The sequence below is a fragment of the Haliotis rufescens genome, unplaced genomic scaffold (genome assembly GCF_023055435.1).
Source record: "Haliotis rufescens isolate VD_foot unplaced genomic scaffold, xgHalRufe1.0.p SCAF_24, whole genome shotgun sequence".
NCBI lineage: Eukaryota > Metazoa > Mollusca > Gastropoda > Lepetellida > Haliotidae > Haliotis > Haliotis rufescens.
The window spans coordinates 8,742,692-8,763,189 of record NW_025963935.1 but is presented as its reverse complement, the minus strand read 5'-3'; the positions used below and the strand labels follow the sequence as shown (position 1 = coordinate 8,763,189).

Sequence of the window (20,498 nt, the reverse complement as noted above, 5' to 3'; positions counted from 1 at the left end):
ACTATATTTCAGCTATATGACGGCGTTCTGTAAATAATCGAATCTGGACCAGACAATCCAGTGATTACTATCATTATCATCGTTGGTTGGTTGGTTGTTTTACGCCGCACTCAGCAATATTCCAGCTATATGACGGCGGTCTGTAAATAATCGAGTCTGGACCAGACAATCCAGTGATTGATAGCATGAGCATTGATCCACGCAATTGGGATTGTTGACATGTATCAACCAAGTCAGCGAGCCTGACCACCCAATCCCGTTAGTCGCCTTTTACGACAAGTATGGGTTGCTGAAGCCCTATTCTACCCCGGAATCTTTACGGGTCACATGATTTGGGAACATTATCGAATCCACATACTACTAAATCCGATTTTCGCATAGTTTCCTTTCCTTTCGTCAACGTAGCAGCGAGTATCGACTTCAAACGGGAAATCACGTACCAGTGGGACAGGATACATTCATGTTTCGCGAACGCCTGATATTCAAACGAAAAGAGAGGGTTTTATAAATACATGCTTGTGATAAAATTGGGAATTGTACAATATTATTACTGAGGAACTGGGTTTTTTTACGTTTAACGCTGATTGCCTTTTTCTATTCACTCAGTGCTATAACTGATAATCTGAAAATTTGACAAACACACACTGGGTTAATAATCTCATCTGGGTTATTGATTCTTTACAGGAATGTTTGTTCTTGCCGTGATTTTTACGGCGTATCCCACGGTTGGGTAGAAATGAGCTTAAAGACGATCAAAAGGATCACAGCTCGATAAAGATCCGCCGTCAGACTGGCACAACACCCATGGGGACATTACACCGACCTGAAAAAAAAATTGGATATTGTTTTTACTTTTAGTTGTGTCGCGTCAAAAGACAGTGCTGCTAGTGTCTGATTTTCACATTCACTAGTTCTCCACTTAATAATCAATAGGGCTCTGGAACCTGAAACCTGTTATTCCACTTTAAGATTTGTGATCCTGTTCGATCAGTTGAACCAATCAGTGTTGCTCATCTCGGGGACTGTACGAGTCTGCACTATGTCCCACGTTTCATTAAAGATTTAAAGAGCATCTTCTTCCCGGCAATTTCTATTATAGTTGTCAACAGGGACTATTCCAATTGGTGAATGAAAACAACAGAAACTAAAGTAAGATTTGTGGGTATGAATCTGTAGTACCAGTCATGTGAATCTAGACAGAAGAATGAAGGTGTTTTTACTTGTCTCTATCTAGACAGAAGAATGAAGGTGTTATTACTTGTCTCTATCTAGACAGAAGAATGAAGGTGTTATTACTTGTCTCTATCTAGACAGAAGAATGAAGGTGTTATTACTTGTCTCTATCAAGACAGAAGAATGAAGGTTTTATTACTTGTCTCTATCTAGACAGAAGAATGAAGGTGTTATTACTTGTCTCTGTCTTCATTTCAAGCGTGTTGGCAGAAAACTCTTACACCCAACATGACTTTGAAAGAGAGGCTACACTGGACGGTTTCCAGACAATAGAGCCCCCATCAGACATCAGACCAATTCAGTCTAGGTTGAAATGTTGTGTGCTCTGCTCACAGGACGAGCTGTGTTCTGCTGTGACTTTTCATGATGGCCAGTGCTTCAAGTACAGCTCCTTCGTATCAACACCTGGTTCCTCTCTCCCCGGAGCAACAACATTCCACAAGCAAGCAGGTCAGATGTTATATGCATTAGCTTTTCAACATACGATCCTATTCCTTGTATGTGTGGGGCGGTGGGGTGCTGTTAAAGCGTTCGCTCATTATGTGCGAAACCTCCAATGTGGACAAGGTTCGAAACGCATTTCTGGTGTTATGACACTATTTTGCAACGCTGTCTTGTATTTTTACTACAGTCAGCAGTAGCTGAAGTGATGTCATGAATCAAGGGTGCTTGTGCAGGAAGTTCAGGTACTTTATGTCTTCAGGGGGGTGGCCTTGCTTTGAATGCTGTTATTTATATACTCCAATGCAAAAAACAGTGTATCACAAATAACAAAAAGCATTGGTCAAAAACATTTACTGCCGTGGATTGAATTATATCACATCGAAAGAACAATGTCCGAAAGTACAGGTGGGAGGACACTACAGGGATGGTGTCTGACATGGCAGTCCTGTTGATAACATCGCCATAAGTGTCACATTTGGTGTTCCTGTGGACATTTAAGTGGCAAGCGACGTCGTGCTGAGAGGTTGTTTGTTTGGTTGTTTTGTTGTTTAATAACGCACTCAGCAATATTCCAGCTATATCACGGGCGGTCTGTAAATAATCGAGTCTAGACCAGACAATTCAGTGATTCATATCATGAGCATCGATCCACACAATTAGGATATGATCACATGCATCAACCAAGTCAGCCAGCCTGACCACCCAATCTCCTTAGTCGCCTTTTACGACAAGCTTAGTCACCTTTGACAGCAAGCCTTGGTTTATTTCCAACCAACTATCCTCTGAATGGGGGCAGTCGGGTAGCCTAGTGGTTAAAGCGTTCACTCGTCACGCCGAAGACCCGGGTTCGATTCCCGACATGGGTACAATGTGTGAAGCCCATTTCTGGTGTCCCCCGCCGTGATATTGCTGGAATATTGCTAAAAGCGGCGTAAAACCGTACTCATTCACTCACTCACACCTCTGAATGTGATCTTCTCACATTTTGAAAAGGCTACTAAGTTTGAAATGGCCTCAAATCAGTGGACAATGTTATTGCAAAGTGTGTAAGGGAAAAGCTCAGAAAGGATTTTATGCCTTACCTGCAGCAAGCCAGAGCATATCATGTCTGAGTGTAGAAAGCTCACTTTCAAGAACAGTCATTCCTCCCGAATACTTTTGTGATTGTCGGGTGACAGCCTTTTAGTGGTTCTGCTAACGGGGTAAGTAAGCTGTTGTAGAACAGTCATCAAAGTCCGTTGTTGTGAGATAGGAGTACTTACCTTTTGTTAGTAAAGCTAAAAACAAAGCTAAAGGGGAGAAAGCTGTTGGAGAACAGTCATCAAAGTCTGTTGTGGTGAGATTGGAGTACTTACCTTTTGTAAGTAAAGCTAAAAACAAAGCTAAAGGGGACAGTTCCATTCTTAGGCCCATTACCGTTTTGAGGGATGCTGGTACTCTTCTAACTTTGACTGTGGGTGGTATTTTGCCCCCATCTGAGGAGTCATCAGCGAACTATGAGGTTTTGTTGGAGGGATTGTGTGGTGTTACCAGTGCGCCTCTCCAATTTCTGAATTTGAAGACAGAATTTGTGTCTGGGTTGGTCAAGGTAGGGGTTGTAGACTTGTTCAAAGGGAACGATTTATCAGAAGATATTGGCTGATCCTTTTGTTTGTCTTGAGCCTAACACTTCGGAAAGTAATGTAAATCTTTAAAAAGAAATTCCAGGTATTTTTCCTTCGTGTGTTGTTACTCATGCTATGGCTAAGCAAAGTTGTTCTGAGAATGATTCCAGTTATGATTTGGCTGGAACGTTTATGGATCATTCTCTTGATCTGTCTTAATTTTCGAGTCAGAGTACTCATCATTCTGACAGTTTACCTGTTTAGGAGCAGATAACGAGTGGAAGGTTTTACATCTAATTTTTATTCCAAATTTATATTGAAAGCAAGGTTTTTGGTTTGACAAATTAATCTTCTTTGGCAGGTCATTTTGGTGTAAACAAAACGTATGGCACCATTCTGCCCCTTTGGGCCTAACTTGCAGCATGATGTGGCTGAATATTGCAAAAAAATGTGATGTGTGTCAAATGGTTGGCCAACTAAATCAATAAATCCAAGCCCAACCTTTGAAACCCATTTCAGCATTTGAAGAGAAGAACCTTTCAGCCGGGTCATCATTGATTGTGTTGGTCCTTTTCCTGAAACTAAGCCATGAACTCAGTACATGATTACTATCATGTGTGCTTCCGGAAGGTCTCCAGAGGATTTTCCTTCATGGGAAATTATAGCTCAGGTTAATATCAAGGCTTCGGTAAAGTTTTTGACCATGGTTGATTTGCCTACGACTGTTCGGTCAGATCGGGGCTTTAATTGTATATCAGGTGTTTTCCAACAGGCTATGCAGAAGTTAGGCATAACTCTTTAGGGGGATTTCATGACTCTTAAGAATATGACCTTACTGTTTTGAGACTGAGAAGGATTGGGATGAAGGCATTAATTTGGTGTTGTATGCTGTGAGAGAATCTCAAGGTGTCAGTCCTTTTGACCTTGTCTTTGGCCGTACATTTCATGCACGTTTAAAGCACTTGAAGGAGCATTGGCTTTGTGATAGGCCTGAATGAGGTTTGTTGGAGTTTGTCTCATAATGTCGGCCCAGGCTTTCGTTTGTGAAGTTTGAAAGTACATTAGGACAAGAAGTCTCAAAGAGAAATTTCAGTCCTGGCGATAAAATCTTAGTGTTTTAGCCAATCCCTAGTCCACCATGACTTGTTAGTACCAGGGTCCGTATGTTATTGACAGACAGTGATATTGACTATGTTGTACGTACAATAGACCGTCGTAAAGAGACACAGCTTTGTCGTCTCAATATGATTAGAAAGTATCATGAAAGAGTGCGTGAGTTATATCAGGAAAGAAATGACAATGAAGTTTAAGCTAACTTGGAAGCTCATGCCATAGGCCAAGATCAGATACAGCCCATACAAGCAAAAGTGGAAGGTACTTCAAATTCCACAAAACAAAAAGGAACTTATGAGGTTTCTGGGTATGGCTGGTCACTACCGTACATTTTGTAAAACGTTCTCACATGTGGTGGTAGCCCATCTCACTATTTTGCTGGGCAAAAGGTGAAATTTGTTTGGGACAGTAATTGTCAGGCTGCTCTAAAGAACATTAAAGTCATTCTTATGAATTCTACAGTTCTCTAAGTACAAAACCTTGGAAAAAAAGATTCATTGGTGCAGGAGCGGTCCTGTTGCAGGAAGATGCATCAGGTTTTCATCATCCTGTTTGATATTATTTACAAAAAGTTGACAAACAACAGAGACATTATTCAACCATTATTTGAAAAAAAAAAAATTCTTACTCTATTGTTAGCTTTGTAACAACCCAATGTACAATGATCACAATCCACTGACGTTTCTTCATTTCAAGAACAAAAAACAATGCCTAATGCGCTGGGGCCTGTCTTTGCAAAAGTTTGATTTAGACATCAAGCATGTCTGTGAGTGAGTATGGTCTTATGCCTCTCTTAGCAATATTATGCTGAGGACACCAGAAAAAAGCTTCACACATTGTACCCATGTTGCGAATCGACCTGGTCTTCAGCCTGATGAGAGAACGCTTTAACCACTAGGCTCGACAGCCCGTCAAGCATATCAAAGGAAAAGACAACATTACTGCTGATGCATTGTCTCGAGTTGGTTGAATATGATCAGTTCTGACTGCAATCATGATTTGCATTTTTGTAAACATTTCTCATAATTATCGTGCATAATATTCACTCTTATTGACTGTTCTTAGTACTTTTTGTACTCTTATCAGAAAAGAAAGTTCTCACAATGTTCAAACATTCTTTCTCCGAAGGGGGAAGAGTGTTATATGACAGTGTCATTTGCCGTTGAACAATTATTGTAACTGTATGACACTGTACTAGTTCGGAATAATGCATCTTGAATTACACTGAATAACGACTGGGCGCGAAAGCTTCCGACTCCTGAACTGAAACGCTCAGGGGTCGTTATTATCTCTTGTGAGGATGTATGTTGTTTTGAAGCGGATCCATTTAATTTTGTCAGCCAGAGAATATCCAACAGACAAAGCAGTGGAAACATTTGACCTCTCCGAAGAATATAACAAAGGAATCCTACTGGTGAATTCCCACGGAAGTCAGGCCATTAACGGTCAATATTGTGGTATTCTGCAGTTAAAGACGTGAACATATCATACACGTCGTGGAAAACTCAGGGTGTGTTGTTACCCGAAGACAATGCAGAACGTCTGTCATTGGTATGGCTGTGGCTTTGAACTTATTGAGCGTCCCCCCGAGGCATCGTCAGATTTCCTGTCTTTCCAAACTTGAAAAAATAACTGTCTGGCAAGCATTATGCAAATAACGATGACGTCAGCTCTGCCTTGATGATGTTAAATACCATCAGAAGGAAGCCTTCGTCACCAGTGGGATCCATGCACTAAAGCATCATTGGCAAAAATCCGTAGACCTCGGAGCTGATTATGTTGAAACAAATTAGAAACCAACTTTATCAACAGTCCATCCTAAACAGACTCAGAATTTTCCATTTATTTCTGATATAAAAAATCTATTGTTGTATTGCAAATGTAATTTTCTAGCCAGAAAGAACATACTCCAACCATGACGAACTACAGACATGGTGTATTCTGTTTCAAGTCGAATGTTTGCGGACTGCGATATGATTTGTCATGGATGAGAACTAATACTGAAGGCTCTTTCTGTCTTCAGATTCATGTCCTGTGTCTCAAGGCTACACCCTTGTCCTGTCGCCACGCCTGTGTTACAAGCTCTACACCAGTCCCTGGATAAACTGGGCAGACAGCCAGTCCCGTTGTGAGAGTGATGGCGGACGTCTAATGATACTTAATACTTTACAAAAGCACGACTACATTGGAGATTTCATGACAAGAACGTCTTCTATACATGGTACGTAACAGAAACTATGTAAATGCACTCGGCAATATTCCAGCCACAAGCAAAGCAAAATATGTAAAGGGCTCGCTGATACCAATGACCTCGAAACCAACATCAGTTGAGATATATCGATTGCCTTAACGTTTGAGCTTAAAAAACACAATGATGAATAATAGTAATGACATGAATTAAAGAAGCACTGCTGCTTCATCAGCACGTTTTAGCTGATAGGTACAAATATTAATCAAAGTGAAGTCAATCGTACCCTGTCACGTATTGAATCAACCACAAACACAAATGAAGTTGTAATAACGATTTATTCCCTCCCTTAAGGTAACTTTAAATCCCAATAATAATTTTTAAATTCAAACTAATACCAAATTAACTAACACAACTAACTAACCTAGCTTCTCCTACAACTAACAATACTACCATCTACTACTAATACTAATATCTTACTACTAACAGTACAAATGTCTACTACTAATAATACAACTATCTACTACTAACAATACAACTATCACGATACACTATCCTAATACTAATAGTCTACTTCTAACAATACTAACACTAATACAGATGTTCTAAGAATAACACAACTAATACACAGTAAAACTTTGTGTGTGCACATACATACAACAACAACACACAACCACACACAAAAAAACACACAAAAATACAAAGCCACTCCACTGTCACTGTCACAACAGTTCTATACAGAACTTTGGAATCTCTGATGTTACTGAGCAGTTCACACGAGAATTCTTCCTCGTAATAACGAATGGTGATCTTTCCACCCAGGCGATGTTGTCCCCACGGAGTTAAGGGTGACTGTTTACATGGATGCCACGGCTGTGTTCATCCTACGATGTGCACACGGAAACGGAGATACTTCTCTCCTTACGTTGGGTCGGAGAACTTCTCTCCTTAAGTGATGTTTGAGGTTGATACTTCCTCCTACGTAATATCGGAGGTTCTTCCCTCCTACGTACTATAAGGTTAACCGGCCAGTTCTAGGACACTGCAATATAATATAAGCAATTACAGTCACTGAGGTATGTGTCACTACCTCACAATACATACAGCCATGCACCAATACTCCGATTCACATATTACTGAGTTCAACTATTTATACTTTGATCATGTTGTGGTTATTGTTACAGTGGCTTTACGCTATTACCATCAATATGTGTATATAATTACATTTGAAAACAATACATAACTCAAAATTCTATCCTCTAAAATACAATTCTACATGAAACAATAAATGTAAAAACTTACGCCAACCAGAATAGAAGTCTCCCACAATATTAGTCTATGCCTTACCTGACCATGCTGATTCTGGCTGACTGTACAAATTATTACCCTGCCCCGCTATTTAAACTGACCCCAAAGCCCAAGCTACCCCTTACCTCCTTATTGTTACACCAATTAACTCCCCAGCTATCAGCCGTTCCCAGTCACGCTTCCCTGAACCTAACCTGTTCCCATAGTATTACCTGACAATATCTAAAAACAACCCGCTAAGCTTAATATACTAATGTAACCATATCGTAATACATCTATCTGAAGTACTAACATATAATTAAAATATACAAGATTATCTGTGATCTTGACATCAGCTCCCCACTTAAGTTAATTGTATCTGAGCACAATTATATAACAAACAGGATCACATATAACTTTGTCCTAACGTCTTTTAAAGTCATTAACTAATACAAAACCTTATATATACACAATGACAACAATAATACACAAAAAGTAATGACGGTCATATCTTCACTATGATGCTGAAAAATGCATTATTTAGATACTGCTATGCACACAGTGTGACTAGGGCGAACACCGGCTCAAGAGGTCAGCTCCCACATTCTCAATCCCCTTGATTGCACGGATCAGAAACCTGTAAGGTTGTAAAGTTAGAGCCCACCTCATCACTCGTCCATTGGTCAACTTGGCTTTGGTCATCCATACTAAGGGCTGATGGTCCGTTTCAAGAATGATCTCCCGCCCATACAGATATCTTTCTAACTTCTGTATTGCCCATACTATTGCCAAACACTCCTTTTCTATGGTAGAGTACGCCCTCTCACGTTCTGCCAACTTTCGACTCACATACAGTATTGGAAACCGCTCACCTTCCTGTTCTTGTAAAAGAACAGCTCAGATTCCGACGTCAGAAGCATCACTTCTTACTAGGAATGTTTTCTCCAAGTCTGGCAGTTTCAAGATTGGAAAACTTGACATGTGTGTTTTCAACGTCGTGAAAGCTAACTCTTGACTCTCTGTCCATACTACCTTGTTTGATTTGCCCTTCTTGGTAAGATCAGTCAGAGGCACTGCTATGGCTGCATAATTTGGGATGAATTTCCGGTAGTACCCCGTTAATCCTAGCAAAGCTCTGACCTGTTTCTTAGTTTGTGGTCGTTCAACATTTAGGATTTTCTCCACATTCTTACTCTCTGGCTGAATGAGGCCACTCCCAACCCTGTGCCCCCAAAACTCCAACTGTTTTTATCCTATTTTTACCTTTGATGGTCGGGCTGTAAGATGAAATTGTCTTAACCTTGTAAATATGTCTCTCAGACTTACCACATGAGGTGACCATTCCTCTGTTCCTTCTATGATGTCGTCTATGTAGTTGTCAGTGTTATGCTATGTAATACTTGCCTCATGAGTCGGGAAAATACTGCTGGTGCGTTGACAACTCCAAATGGCATCACCTTCCATTGGTATAACCCATCAGGGATATAAAGGCCGTCAGTTCTTTGCTACTCTCTTCCATTGGAATCTGCCAATATGCCTTGCTCACATCAATTTTGGTTAGGTACTTACAGTGTCGAAGCCTTGCAAATACGGAATCGGCTAATGGAATTGGTTCTGCATCAAAGACCGTTACCTGATTTAACTTGCGAAAATCGGTACAAAATCTGTAAGTCTCATCAGCCTTCTTCACAAGTACAATGGGGGAAGCATATGGTGAGTGAGAGGGTTCTATCACCCCCATATCTAACATTGATTGTATCTCTTTGGCGACAACGTCCCTCATGTGATGTGGAAGCGGATATGGTTTGGATCTTATAGGCTCATTGCATGTCAACTTGATCTTATACTGCATACAGTCTACCTTCCCTGGTAAATCACTCAGCACATCCCTGAATTCACTTACGAGCTCTCTCACCTCAATTTGTTGTTCTTCTGTCAGGTCCTTGGAAATGTCTACATCCTGATATGTTTCTTTAGAAACTAGCGCAGGTGAAACAATGTCTAACATACTTACCTCTTCCGCTTTGACATCTACTAGCCCGGCACTAGCATACATGAGGTGAGCTATGCTGAAGTCACATACAGTTGTGTCCTTCATCTCCTCTCGGTCAATGTCCTTTTTTTAGTAGGTTTGCATGATAGGTTTTAGTCTTATTACCTACCTGTATCCTGTAATTGCCAATACCAAAGGCCTCCAAGATTTCATATGGTCCTTTCCACTGGAGTAGGAGTTTGTTAGAATCAGTAGGTAACAGAAGTAACACTTTGTCACCTACTTTCATTTTTCGTGCTTGTGATTTTGCATCAAAGAACTTTTTGTACTTACCTGATTTCTTTTTTAGTTCTTGTTGTGCTATATGAATAGTGTCTTCCAGTTGGTTTTGCAAATCTAACACATACTCATAAGTAGTTCTTACCTCAGGATTTTGTATGTCTTTAGTCCAGATTTCTCTGAGAATCTGCACTGGCCCTCTCACTGTACGCCCGTACAGTAGTTCAAAGGGAGCAAATCCCAAACTCTCTTGAGGTACTTCTCGGTATGCAAATAACAAAGCAGCTACATACCTGTCCCAGTCATATGGCCGTTCTGCACACATTCGTTTCAACATTGTCTTCAGAGTAGTGTTGAATTTTTCCACAAGGCCGTTACACATTGGATGATATGGGGTAGTAGTTAGCTGATGCAAGGATAATAATCTACTTACCTCCTTCATTACACCTGAAGTGAACTGGGCTCCCATGTCCGTCAAGATCTCCTTGGGGATACCTACTCTACTGAATATTTCGAAAAGAGCTTCAGCAACATACTCAGTTTCAATCCTTGGCAAAGGTACTGCCTCTGGGTATCTGGTGGCATAGTCAACTACCGTCAAAAGATACCTATTACCTTTGTCAGTGACAGGATACAACGGGCCTATCAGGTCAACGGCTATTCTCTCAAATGGTACTTCAATTAATGGCATTTGTCCTAGTGGTATTCTTCTTACCTTGCCCTTGGAGGTTGTGCGTTGACAAATATCACAGGACAGCACATGTCTTCTAACATCACCCATTATTCCTGGCCAATAAAACTGAGACATAACCCGATCTAAAGTCTTTTTGATTCCAAGGTGCCCTCCCATCAATGCTTCATGGCTTACTTTCATCACTTGGGTACGCAGCTCTACTGGTACAACTGCCTGTAGAACTTGCTTACCCTTGTCAAACTTGGTGAAGGTATGCTTCCTATATCATTCTCAATATAGTAAGAGGAAGTACTATGCCTGGTCTCCCTAATTTTCCCTTCCTCCACTAATTTCCTGACTTTTGCCAAACTGGAATCCTGTTGTTGCTGGGTAATGAACTCACCTTGACTCAATGTCAGCCCCACAGGTTTCAGTGCCTTCAGTGGTTTCATGCCTTCTTGTCTTACTCTTCTTTGGCCTCTTGTTTCCACAGCACTTACCATCTGGATATCATCCTTATCCCACATCTGATCTGGATCGCTTGGTTCTCTCACTCCTGGAATATTGCCTAATATCAGGTCACAGAGTGGTGTGTCCATACATGCAGCTCTTACCTTTCCTGTATAAAAGGGTGTGTCCACGGTAATCCATGCTACGGGAAGTATTAGGACACTACTATCAGCCAACTTACAAGATTGTGTTTCTGAGGACAACCATTCATCCTCTACCTTTGACCTCCTCACCATTACGCCAGAACAGCCACTGTCTCTAAGGACATCCACTGGCTTGCCATGTACCTTTCCCTTGTGAATAGGCATGTTGTGGTCTGTAGTAAACATGCTTCCTGAGGCTACATCTGGTTCACTCACCCTCTCTGAAGTTGTGGCATCACCGTCTGCAACTTCAGGTATCCTTGCCTCAACATCTGTACCATCTGGAAGGATTGCAGATATGTTACTGGTGTATTCACTTACTTGGATACTTGCCACGTTATATTTGGGTTTCTTACACTGTGCTGCCAAATGTCCAATTTGACTACAGTTGTAACATGTCCTTTCTTTAATAGGAATAAATGGTTTGGGTTTCGTATCACCTGGCGCCTTGTTCTCTCCTGGTTTACCTCGGACCTCTGTTTTGTCATGTTGACCAAAACTGCCTTGCTTACCATATCTAACAGGACCTGTACCTCTGGCTTCTATAAATTGTTCTGCTAGTCTGGCCATTTCCATAGCATCTTTTGGTTTTCTCTCTTTCAAGAATATACTAAGATCCCTTCCAGTTACATTTAAAAATCTGTTCACGCAACAATAAATCTTCAAAAGTCTTTTGAGTACCACTAAGCTCAATCCATCTGTTGAAATAGTTCTCAATTCTAACTACAAACTGTGTGAATATCTCACCTGTATCAGTTTTAGCAGTTCTAAATTTCTGATGAAATCCATCCTCTGTCATTTCATAGCGTTTTAGCAATGCAGTCTTAACAGCAGTATAATCTTCTGCGTCATCTACACTTAATCTGGAGTATACTTCCAAAGCCTTACCTTTTAGTAGCGTACAAAGATATGCTGCCCAATGACAAGGCTTCCAACCTTGTGCTACAGCTACCCGTTCAAACCGTTGAAGATATGCATCAATGTTGTCATTGCCGTCTTCAAACGGAGGCATCTTAGGCATCTTAGGTGCAGCACCTGATTGTTTCTCTCCTACCTGTCCTTCATAATTTCCAGCATAACTCTTTTCTTACTTGGCTAATTCTTTTCTCTCCTCTGATTGCACTCTTAATTTTTCTTTCTCCCATTCTAACTGTTCTCTCTCTTTCTCTCCTCCAATTCTAATTTCTTGATTTCCCGCTCCCTTGCTCTTTCCTCTCTTTCCAACTTTTCCTTCTCTTTCTCTCTCTCTAACTCAGTTTGTTCTTTTACAAACGTCCTCAAATCATTTTGCTCATACCCTAAACTCTGACCCAATTCGATAATCTTTTCAAGATCCATATCTAGCTGTATGGTGATAGTATGAAGTACAAGTACAGTTAAACCCAGCAGGCTTAGTCTTGGACAACTGTGAATAATGAATGCTACCAATAGGAACTTAGACTATACAAAAGAACATTCCTGCATAGTATGGAACCCAAAAATATAAAATTCCAAACAATAGCCTAATCTGACCAATAAATGAAATACACCCTACCAACCTTGATTCTAACTCGTACACTCAAGGATGTAGAAGTGGTGCCGGAGGTCCTATCACACCTCTGGCCATAAAAATACTACAAGGATAAACCATCAAGGAAGTAACTCCTAATCTCTCATAGAATGATGGTCCGAGTTAATTCAATAGTGACAATATTTAAATATCCCATCGCTGCCACCAAAATGTCACGTATTGAATCAACCACAAACACACATGAAGTTGTAATAACGATTTATTCCCTCCCTTAAGGTCATTTTAAATCCCAATAATAATATTTAAATTCAAACTAATACCAAATTAACTAACACAACTAACTAACCTAGCTTCTCCTACAACTAACAATACTACCATCTACTACTAATACTAATATCTTACTACTAACAGTACAAATGTCTACTACTAATAATACAACTATCTACTACTAACAATACAACTATCACGATACACTATCCTAATACTAATAGTCTACTTCTAACAATACTAACACTAATACAGATGTTCTAAGAATAACACAACTAATACATAGTAAAACTTTGTGTGTGTACATACATACAACAACAACACACAACCACACACAAAAAAACACACAAAAATACAAAGCCACTCCACTGTCACTGTCACAACAGTTCTATACAGAACTTTGGAATCTCTGATGTTACTGAGCAGTTCACACGAGAATTCTTCCTCGTAATAACGAATGGTGATCTTTCCACCCAGGCGATGTTGTCCCCACGGAGTTAAGGGTGACTGTTTACATGGATGCCACGGCTGTGTTCATCCTACGATGTGCACACGGAAACGGAGATACTTCTCTCCTTACGTTGGGTCGGAGAACTTCTCTCCTTACGTGATGTTTGAGGTTGATACTTCCTCCTACGTAATATCGAGGTTCTTCCCTCCTACTTACTATAAGGTTAACCGGCCAGTTCCAGGACACTGCAATATAATATAAGCAATTACAGTCACTGAGGTATGTGTCACTACCTCACAATACATACAGCCATGCACCAATACTCCGATTCACATATTACTGAGTTCAACTATTTATACTTTGATCATGTTGTGGTTATTGTTACAGTGGCTTTACGCTATTACCATCAATATGTGTATATAATTACATTTGAAAACAATACATAACTCAAAATTCTATCCTCTAAAATACAATTCTACATGAAACAATAAATGTAAAAACTTACGCCAACCAGAATAGAAGTCTCCCACAATATTAGTCTATGCCTTACCTGACCATGCTGATTCTGGCTGACTGTACAAATTATTACCCTGCCCCGCTATTTAAACTGACCCCAAAGCCCAAGCTACCCCTTACCTCCTTATTGTTACACCAATTAACTCCCCAGCTATCAGCCGTTCCCAGTCACGCTTCCCTGAACCTAACCTGTTCCCATAGTATTACCTGACAATATCTAAAAACAACCCGCTAAGCTTAATATACTAATGTAACCATACCGTAATACATCTATCTGAAGTACTAACATATAATTAAAATATACAAGATTATCTGTGATCTTGACAGTACCCAATATCGATTGTCTATTTGAGTGAGTTCAAAGTTTTGTGTCATTTTGTTCAAATGTTCCTTTTCTTTATAGATATCTACCACGTGGTATTACCACGACGTCAGCAACAGCACTGACATTAATTACATGGCCTTGCATCTTCTAAATATCACGTTTTTCTCACCCTATGACTTTATTTCTCTTTGTGATAACCTAGTAATCACACCTGACCTGCTTCTTTCCTAGTGTCAAGGGTCACTGATAAGGGGTTCTCACACTAGTAATTAAGCAGGTAACTATTTAAATCTCATGAAATGATAAGAAGGCTCATTGATAAGGGTTCCTCACACTAGGTAATTATAAGCAGGTTACTGTTCAACTCTCACAAAATGATAAGAAGGTTGTCATTGATAAGGGTTTTTCACATCAGGTAATTATAAGCAGATTACTGTTTAACTCTCACAAAATAATAAGAAGGTTGTCACTGATAAGTTTTTCTCACACCAGGTAATAATCAGCAGGTTACTGTTTAACTCTTACGAAATGATAAGAAGGTTGTCACTGATAAGGGTTTCTCACACCAGGTGAGGTGAGGTGAAATGGGGTTTAACGTCGCGTCCAAGATTATTGCTCTTACATAGCGACGTGCATGTACGTGTGTGTGTTTGTGTGGCTGCTTGTACTAGTCCGGAATGATGCCGATTTATAGTGCTAGTCACTAAGATACCATGCCGCAGTTTAACATGAATACCCAACTCAGACACAGTATACTGACTCCGAGCCGACCAGTGCTTGTTTTAGCCCCTTAATGCCGAGCGCCAGACAGGGTAACAACAAGTACCATCTTTTAACGTCTTTTGGTATGACGCGGCCGGGGATCGAACCCCACACCTTCCGCTCCCCGGGCAGACACTCTACCACTAGACCACCAGGTAATAATCAGCAGGTTACTGTTCAACTCTTACAAAATGATAAGAAGGCTGTCACTGATAAGGGTTTCTCACACCAGGTATTATAAGCAGGTTACTGTTTAACTCATAACTTGGAACCTCTCAATAACATAGAATGTTTTCCTAAAATATCCCATGGTGCAGTTTTCAACTGAAGCTTGCATAATTCTTTGCAGGCTTACTGTTAAAACACAGCATCTATTAAAGAAAATCAACCGGCGGTAGGGTGGTCGAACGCAACTGCTTGGAAGAACTAAATACCAATGCCGTCTTCGGTCGTTGGTATAAAAATATTTCTAAGATCAAAACATGAAAAAAGCAATATTGTCACAGAAAAAGCCACAACTTTGCACTGTATCTCTCCTAGAAACTATCACATTTGGAAAGGAATCCATCAAGAAGTTTTAAAGTTATAGGTTGCACAAATGTTTAGGTAACACAAAATTTCAACCAAAACCCGAAAACTTCAGAAAGTCAAAATATTGAAATTGGAATCAACCTTCGCACTTCAGATCTGCTACTTGGATAGATAGTGTTAACAAGGTTTGAGAAGAATCCATTCAGTTGTTTTCAAGTTATTGGTCGCACAAGAAACATCCTCGGAAGGACGAACGGAAATTCTTAGTGTAACTATATGCTCCCGCCCTTTGAAGTGTTTGACTTTGTGTGCAGTGATCCATGTTGACAGGCTGACAAACAAGTCACGGGGCGCGAACACCAACAAAGCATTATTTACCCTTCGTTAGATGATAGTGACAGTGATATGATGAGTAACTCCTATTATATCTAGGTACATTTCTGCAAGCATAATATTGTCGTCTTTGATATTGAAATTTATAGGCTGGTATTGCCTAACACCCACCAGGTAGGATACAACGTGATGGTACGTCCTCCAGCAGGTAGCAGAGGAATCTTCCCCAGTAAAGAGACCTGGTTTCTGGTGTCATATAGCCTGTATTAAGTTCACTCATGCGTACAGACGTGTGGTACATGATTTTTGAATTGAATTTGTTAGTTTATAGTCTTCGATCTGTGATAAAAAAATATTTACTGTCCGTTAACAGGTTTTTATGGCTGAAAATGTTGATTTACTATTACTTGGGGAAGATCAGTCCCTTAGCGCTGATGTTGTCTGACTTCTCATTCACAAAAGTGCAGATGTAGAGGTGATTTATAGCAAGCAGCCAGAAAGTAAACAATCTGCAAAAGAATCCATGAGAACAGTAGCTACACTAGCAGCTAATCTATCACATGAGAAAATGTTTGAGTACTTATTACAACTCTTTATCTAGCAATAGCTGGGTTTAATCACAGCTGCCTTTGAGTATCTCGTCGTCCATATATAATTAGTAATATTAGTCTTAACGAACATACATGGTGTAACCACCTTGTTAAACTAATGTAACATTCTAGATGTCGTCTCACGTTTCTTACAGGAGCACTGATTGGTCTGCAAGTGTACAGTGAGACATCCTATACCTGGACGGACGGTTCAACCTTCATCCGGTCAGGGGCAAAGAGCAGTCAATTCAACGCAGGATGTGCATACCTGTATCAAACGACAATAAAGACCACGACCTACACAAACAAAGGCTGGTCCTTGTGTGAAGTTATAGTGTGAGGCGTGATCCAGATATGGTCTGGAAGCCATGTTTCCTGACATCCACTTGCCTTTACTTGATGGACTGAGTGGTTCTTCAACGCCAGGCAAACAATGAGATGTACGAGATGTTACTTTTGATTTCCAAACTGAAACGCGAAGGCCAACTCAGAACGTACAGTGCAAAATTTTGGAATCAGTAAATAAGCACTTGTCAGCGAATAATTAACAAATTATATTGAAACACAAAGGAGGAGGTTTACAAAACATTAAAGGCAGTAGAATTGGTCAATAAATAATAGGCCCTATAACATCAATCAGAGGATGCACGAAAGTTCAGAGACCTGTGAAGATCCAGGGTAGAATAGGTCTTCAGCAACCACTGCTTGCTGTAAAAGGCGATTATGCTTATCATGAGATCGGGATCGGGTGGTCTTGGTTGATGCATGTCATCGTATCCTAATTGCGTAGATTGTCTGGACCAGACATTATTATTAACACACTGCCATCATATAGCTGGAATATTGTGGCGTTAAACAACAAACACACAGTGAAGCTTGCTGTACCGAGAAGGTACGGAAGATAGCAAGCGTTTGGGCAAGGATGTGCTATAAAGACCAAGGAGGCCACACTACCTTATTGCTGTCAAGATCACTAAACTGAAAAACTGTTGCCTCCTTGACAACCTTAATAGGATTGCCGTCCAAAACTAATTCGGGGTCTCTATGTTTGTATTTTCCACAAAATTTAAGACAATTTGTTTTAGATTTTGACAATTTAAAACTGTTTTCAAAGACCATTTATGTATTTTATTTAGACACAATTGTAATTGTCTTTCAAATGTATGCATATTTTTGCCACAAGATACCTAAAAATCATCCACAAACAACGATCCGTCAATTGAATCATTTGAAACTTTAGAGAGGCTATTTATGTTGATTCTAAACAATGTGACAGACAAGACACTACATTGTGGGACACCCTGACCCTGATTATAATAATAAGACAGGGTAGAACCCACGCGGACTTGAAATTGCCTGTCAGTTAAAAACACGGATATAAATTGAGGCAAACAGCCTCTTAATCCCAAGTCATGTCAATATTCTAAAATACCGTGTTTCCATGTAGTGTCATATAGACACTGCATGTTCCTTGTTTATTATTGCAATGGTCAATGGTACTGCGACTTTTACGAAAACAACACTGAATATTTGTTATTAAATTATTAGTTTCTAAATACCATGTCAATCTATTATTTACCATGCATTCAATGGTTTTGCAAACGCAGCTAGTCAATGAAATGGGTCTTTAATTTGAGGGATCTGTATGATCCCGTCCAGGTTTTGGTATGGGAACTACTATGGCTTCACGCCATAATGAAGGAATTATACCGGACATCCAAATTTCATCAAATATTAGCAGAAGAGTTTCTAACAAAGGTTCCTGTAAATGTTTCAGGAATTGATGTGTATGTTATCTGCTCCTGAAGCAGTATCATGAGCTTGCCCTAGGGCAGTGTGGAGCTCAGGAATGGAGAAGATTTCATTGTAGTCTTCCCCATTATCTAATTGAATTTTTTCTTTTCTTGCTGCTTTTGGTATTTTTTAAATTTAGGTACATAGTTATTCGCCAAAGTTTCCCCCAGTTTATAAGCAATATCTGAGCTATCAGTATGTAATTCATCCCCATTTTTAAGATGGTGGATGCTGGATTTTGAACCCTTACCTTTGATCTTTTGGATCATCAGCGTTCGGGAATATATTTTTGAAACCTAGTTCATGATTGGCGTTTATTTTGTTTGTAAGTGCGCTGTGCTTTTAGCATTTTAAACTTTAAATTTGTTCAAATTATGTGCCATAGGATGGCGACGAATATAATCCTCTGGCTTTTCCTTGCTTCCAGCTAGTTTGCAGTCATTATTAGTGAGTGAGTTAAGTTTTAAGTCACATCGGCAATATTTCAGCCATATCGTGACTATCAATGGGTAAATATATGATACATATATTGAAGCTTATATAAAAACCTGCCAACGAGGGACAGTAAAATAACTAGACTGCAGTCATTATTTAACCATGGTTTTCGTATGTGAGGATTCGCCGAGTACTTCGGAATGCACTCATCGGCTATTTTGATAAGTTCATCAGAGAATAATTGAACAGGGTCAGGAACATCGAGAAATAGATGAGGTTTTAATTTGTTTGAAGACAGTATTTCAAACAAGGGCCAGTTAGCTTTACGAAAGATCTTGATGCAGGAGGTACATCAGAAGGAGTAATAGGTTTTAATATAGTTGGAAAATGGTCACTTCCACAGAGGTCACCGTGGACCGACCATTCGAACTCATCAGTAAAGCTGAGTCTGAAATCGATAAATCTATAGAAGAGTAAGTACCTGCACCTGGGTGTAAATATGTGTTCGAACCATCATTATATATGCATAAATCGTTATTAGAAATAAAATCTTCTAGGATCTTTCCTTTGTTGTTTGTATGTGTACTGCCCCAAATAGGATTGTGCCCATTTAAATCGCCCATAATGACACAGGGCTTGGGGAGTTGGTCATACAAATACTGAAGGTCAGCCTGTCTAAGAGAAGATGATGGAGGAATGTAAACAGAGCACAAAGGGAGAACAACGTGCATTGTAACTCGGACAGCAACAGCTTCAAGTGGGCTATTAAGAATACCCTGCCTCATGAAGACAGAGGAGCCTCCAGTTGCTTTTGCACCGGGAGGAGAAAAGAAATGATAGGAATCATGTTGTCAATATGATCGGTATTTTTTAAGTAAGTTTCTTGTATGGATAATGCCGATGGTTTATAATCCTGAAGTATTAATTGTAAATCATTGAAATTAGTCCGTAGCCCTCTGCAAATCCATTGGATAATACAAGTAGAAGAGCTCACGGTGGCTCAACTGGTGATCTGGAACGGGAAGGGAGTCTACTCCCATGGACTGGCACAGTGGGAGTGACTTCCATCTCTAGAGGTTCGAAAGGATTGTGAACCTCCACAGGGGTGGATAGAGAAGGCACCTTCAAGTGTTGGAGGGCCTTTGCCCTTATCAGTTTCTTTTTTCTTATTTAGTAAGATGGGCATCGCCCTAAAGAAGACTTTGATTCTGAGGTATTGTCAGAAGTTTGGAGATGATGGTATTGCATCTGTTTGTGAAGCTGAACTTGAAAGCGTAGAAACCTTTTTGTCCTCAATAATGATCTGAGCATCCGTCACCCAGGAGATTGATGTCTGGCACCCTGTGGAAACGGTAGCAGCTTTGTTTACAACAGGCAGAGAAGACACTGCAGCTGAATATGATTTGGCAGATGGAGTTTGAGTTTGAACTAATTTCTTCGCATCAAGATAGGAGATATTATTGGTGCATTTCATTTTTAGAATTTTAGTCTCAAACTGAAATACAGGGCAAGATTTT

General features: G+C 40.0%; 1 protein-coding gene across 1 annotated transcript; it reads left to right on the top strand.

The window, feature by feature from the left end:
- Nucleotides 1-1,066: 1,066 nt before the first annotated feature.
- LOC124120438 lies at nt 1,067-18,295 on the top strand. Its single transcript, XM_048402148.1, has 3 exons — nt 1,067-1,683; nt 6,418-6,615; nt 16,908-18,295. Exons 1-3 carry the CDS (start codon nt 1,395-1,397, stop codon nt 17,090-17,092), a joined length of 672 nt encoding a protein of 223 aa, XP_048258105.1. The 5' UTR covers nt 1,067-1,394; the 3' UTR covers nt 17,093-18,295.
- Nucleotides 18,296-20,498: the final 2,203 nt, after the last annotated feature.

Coding starts and splice junctions, on each gene's coding strand:
- LOC124120438 (XM_048402148.1), top strand. CDS start 1,395: ATGAAGGTGTTATTACTTGTCTCTGTCTTCATTTCAAGCGTGTTGGCA. Junction 1,684..6,417: donor AACATTCCACAAGCAAGCAG/GTCAGATGTTAT, acceptor TTCTGTCTTCAG/ATTCATGTCCTGTGTCTCAA. Junction 6,616..16,907: donor AAGAACGTCTTCTATACATG/GTACGTAACAGA, acceptor CGTTTCTTACAG/GAGCACTGATTGGTCTGCAA.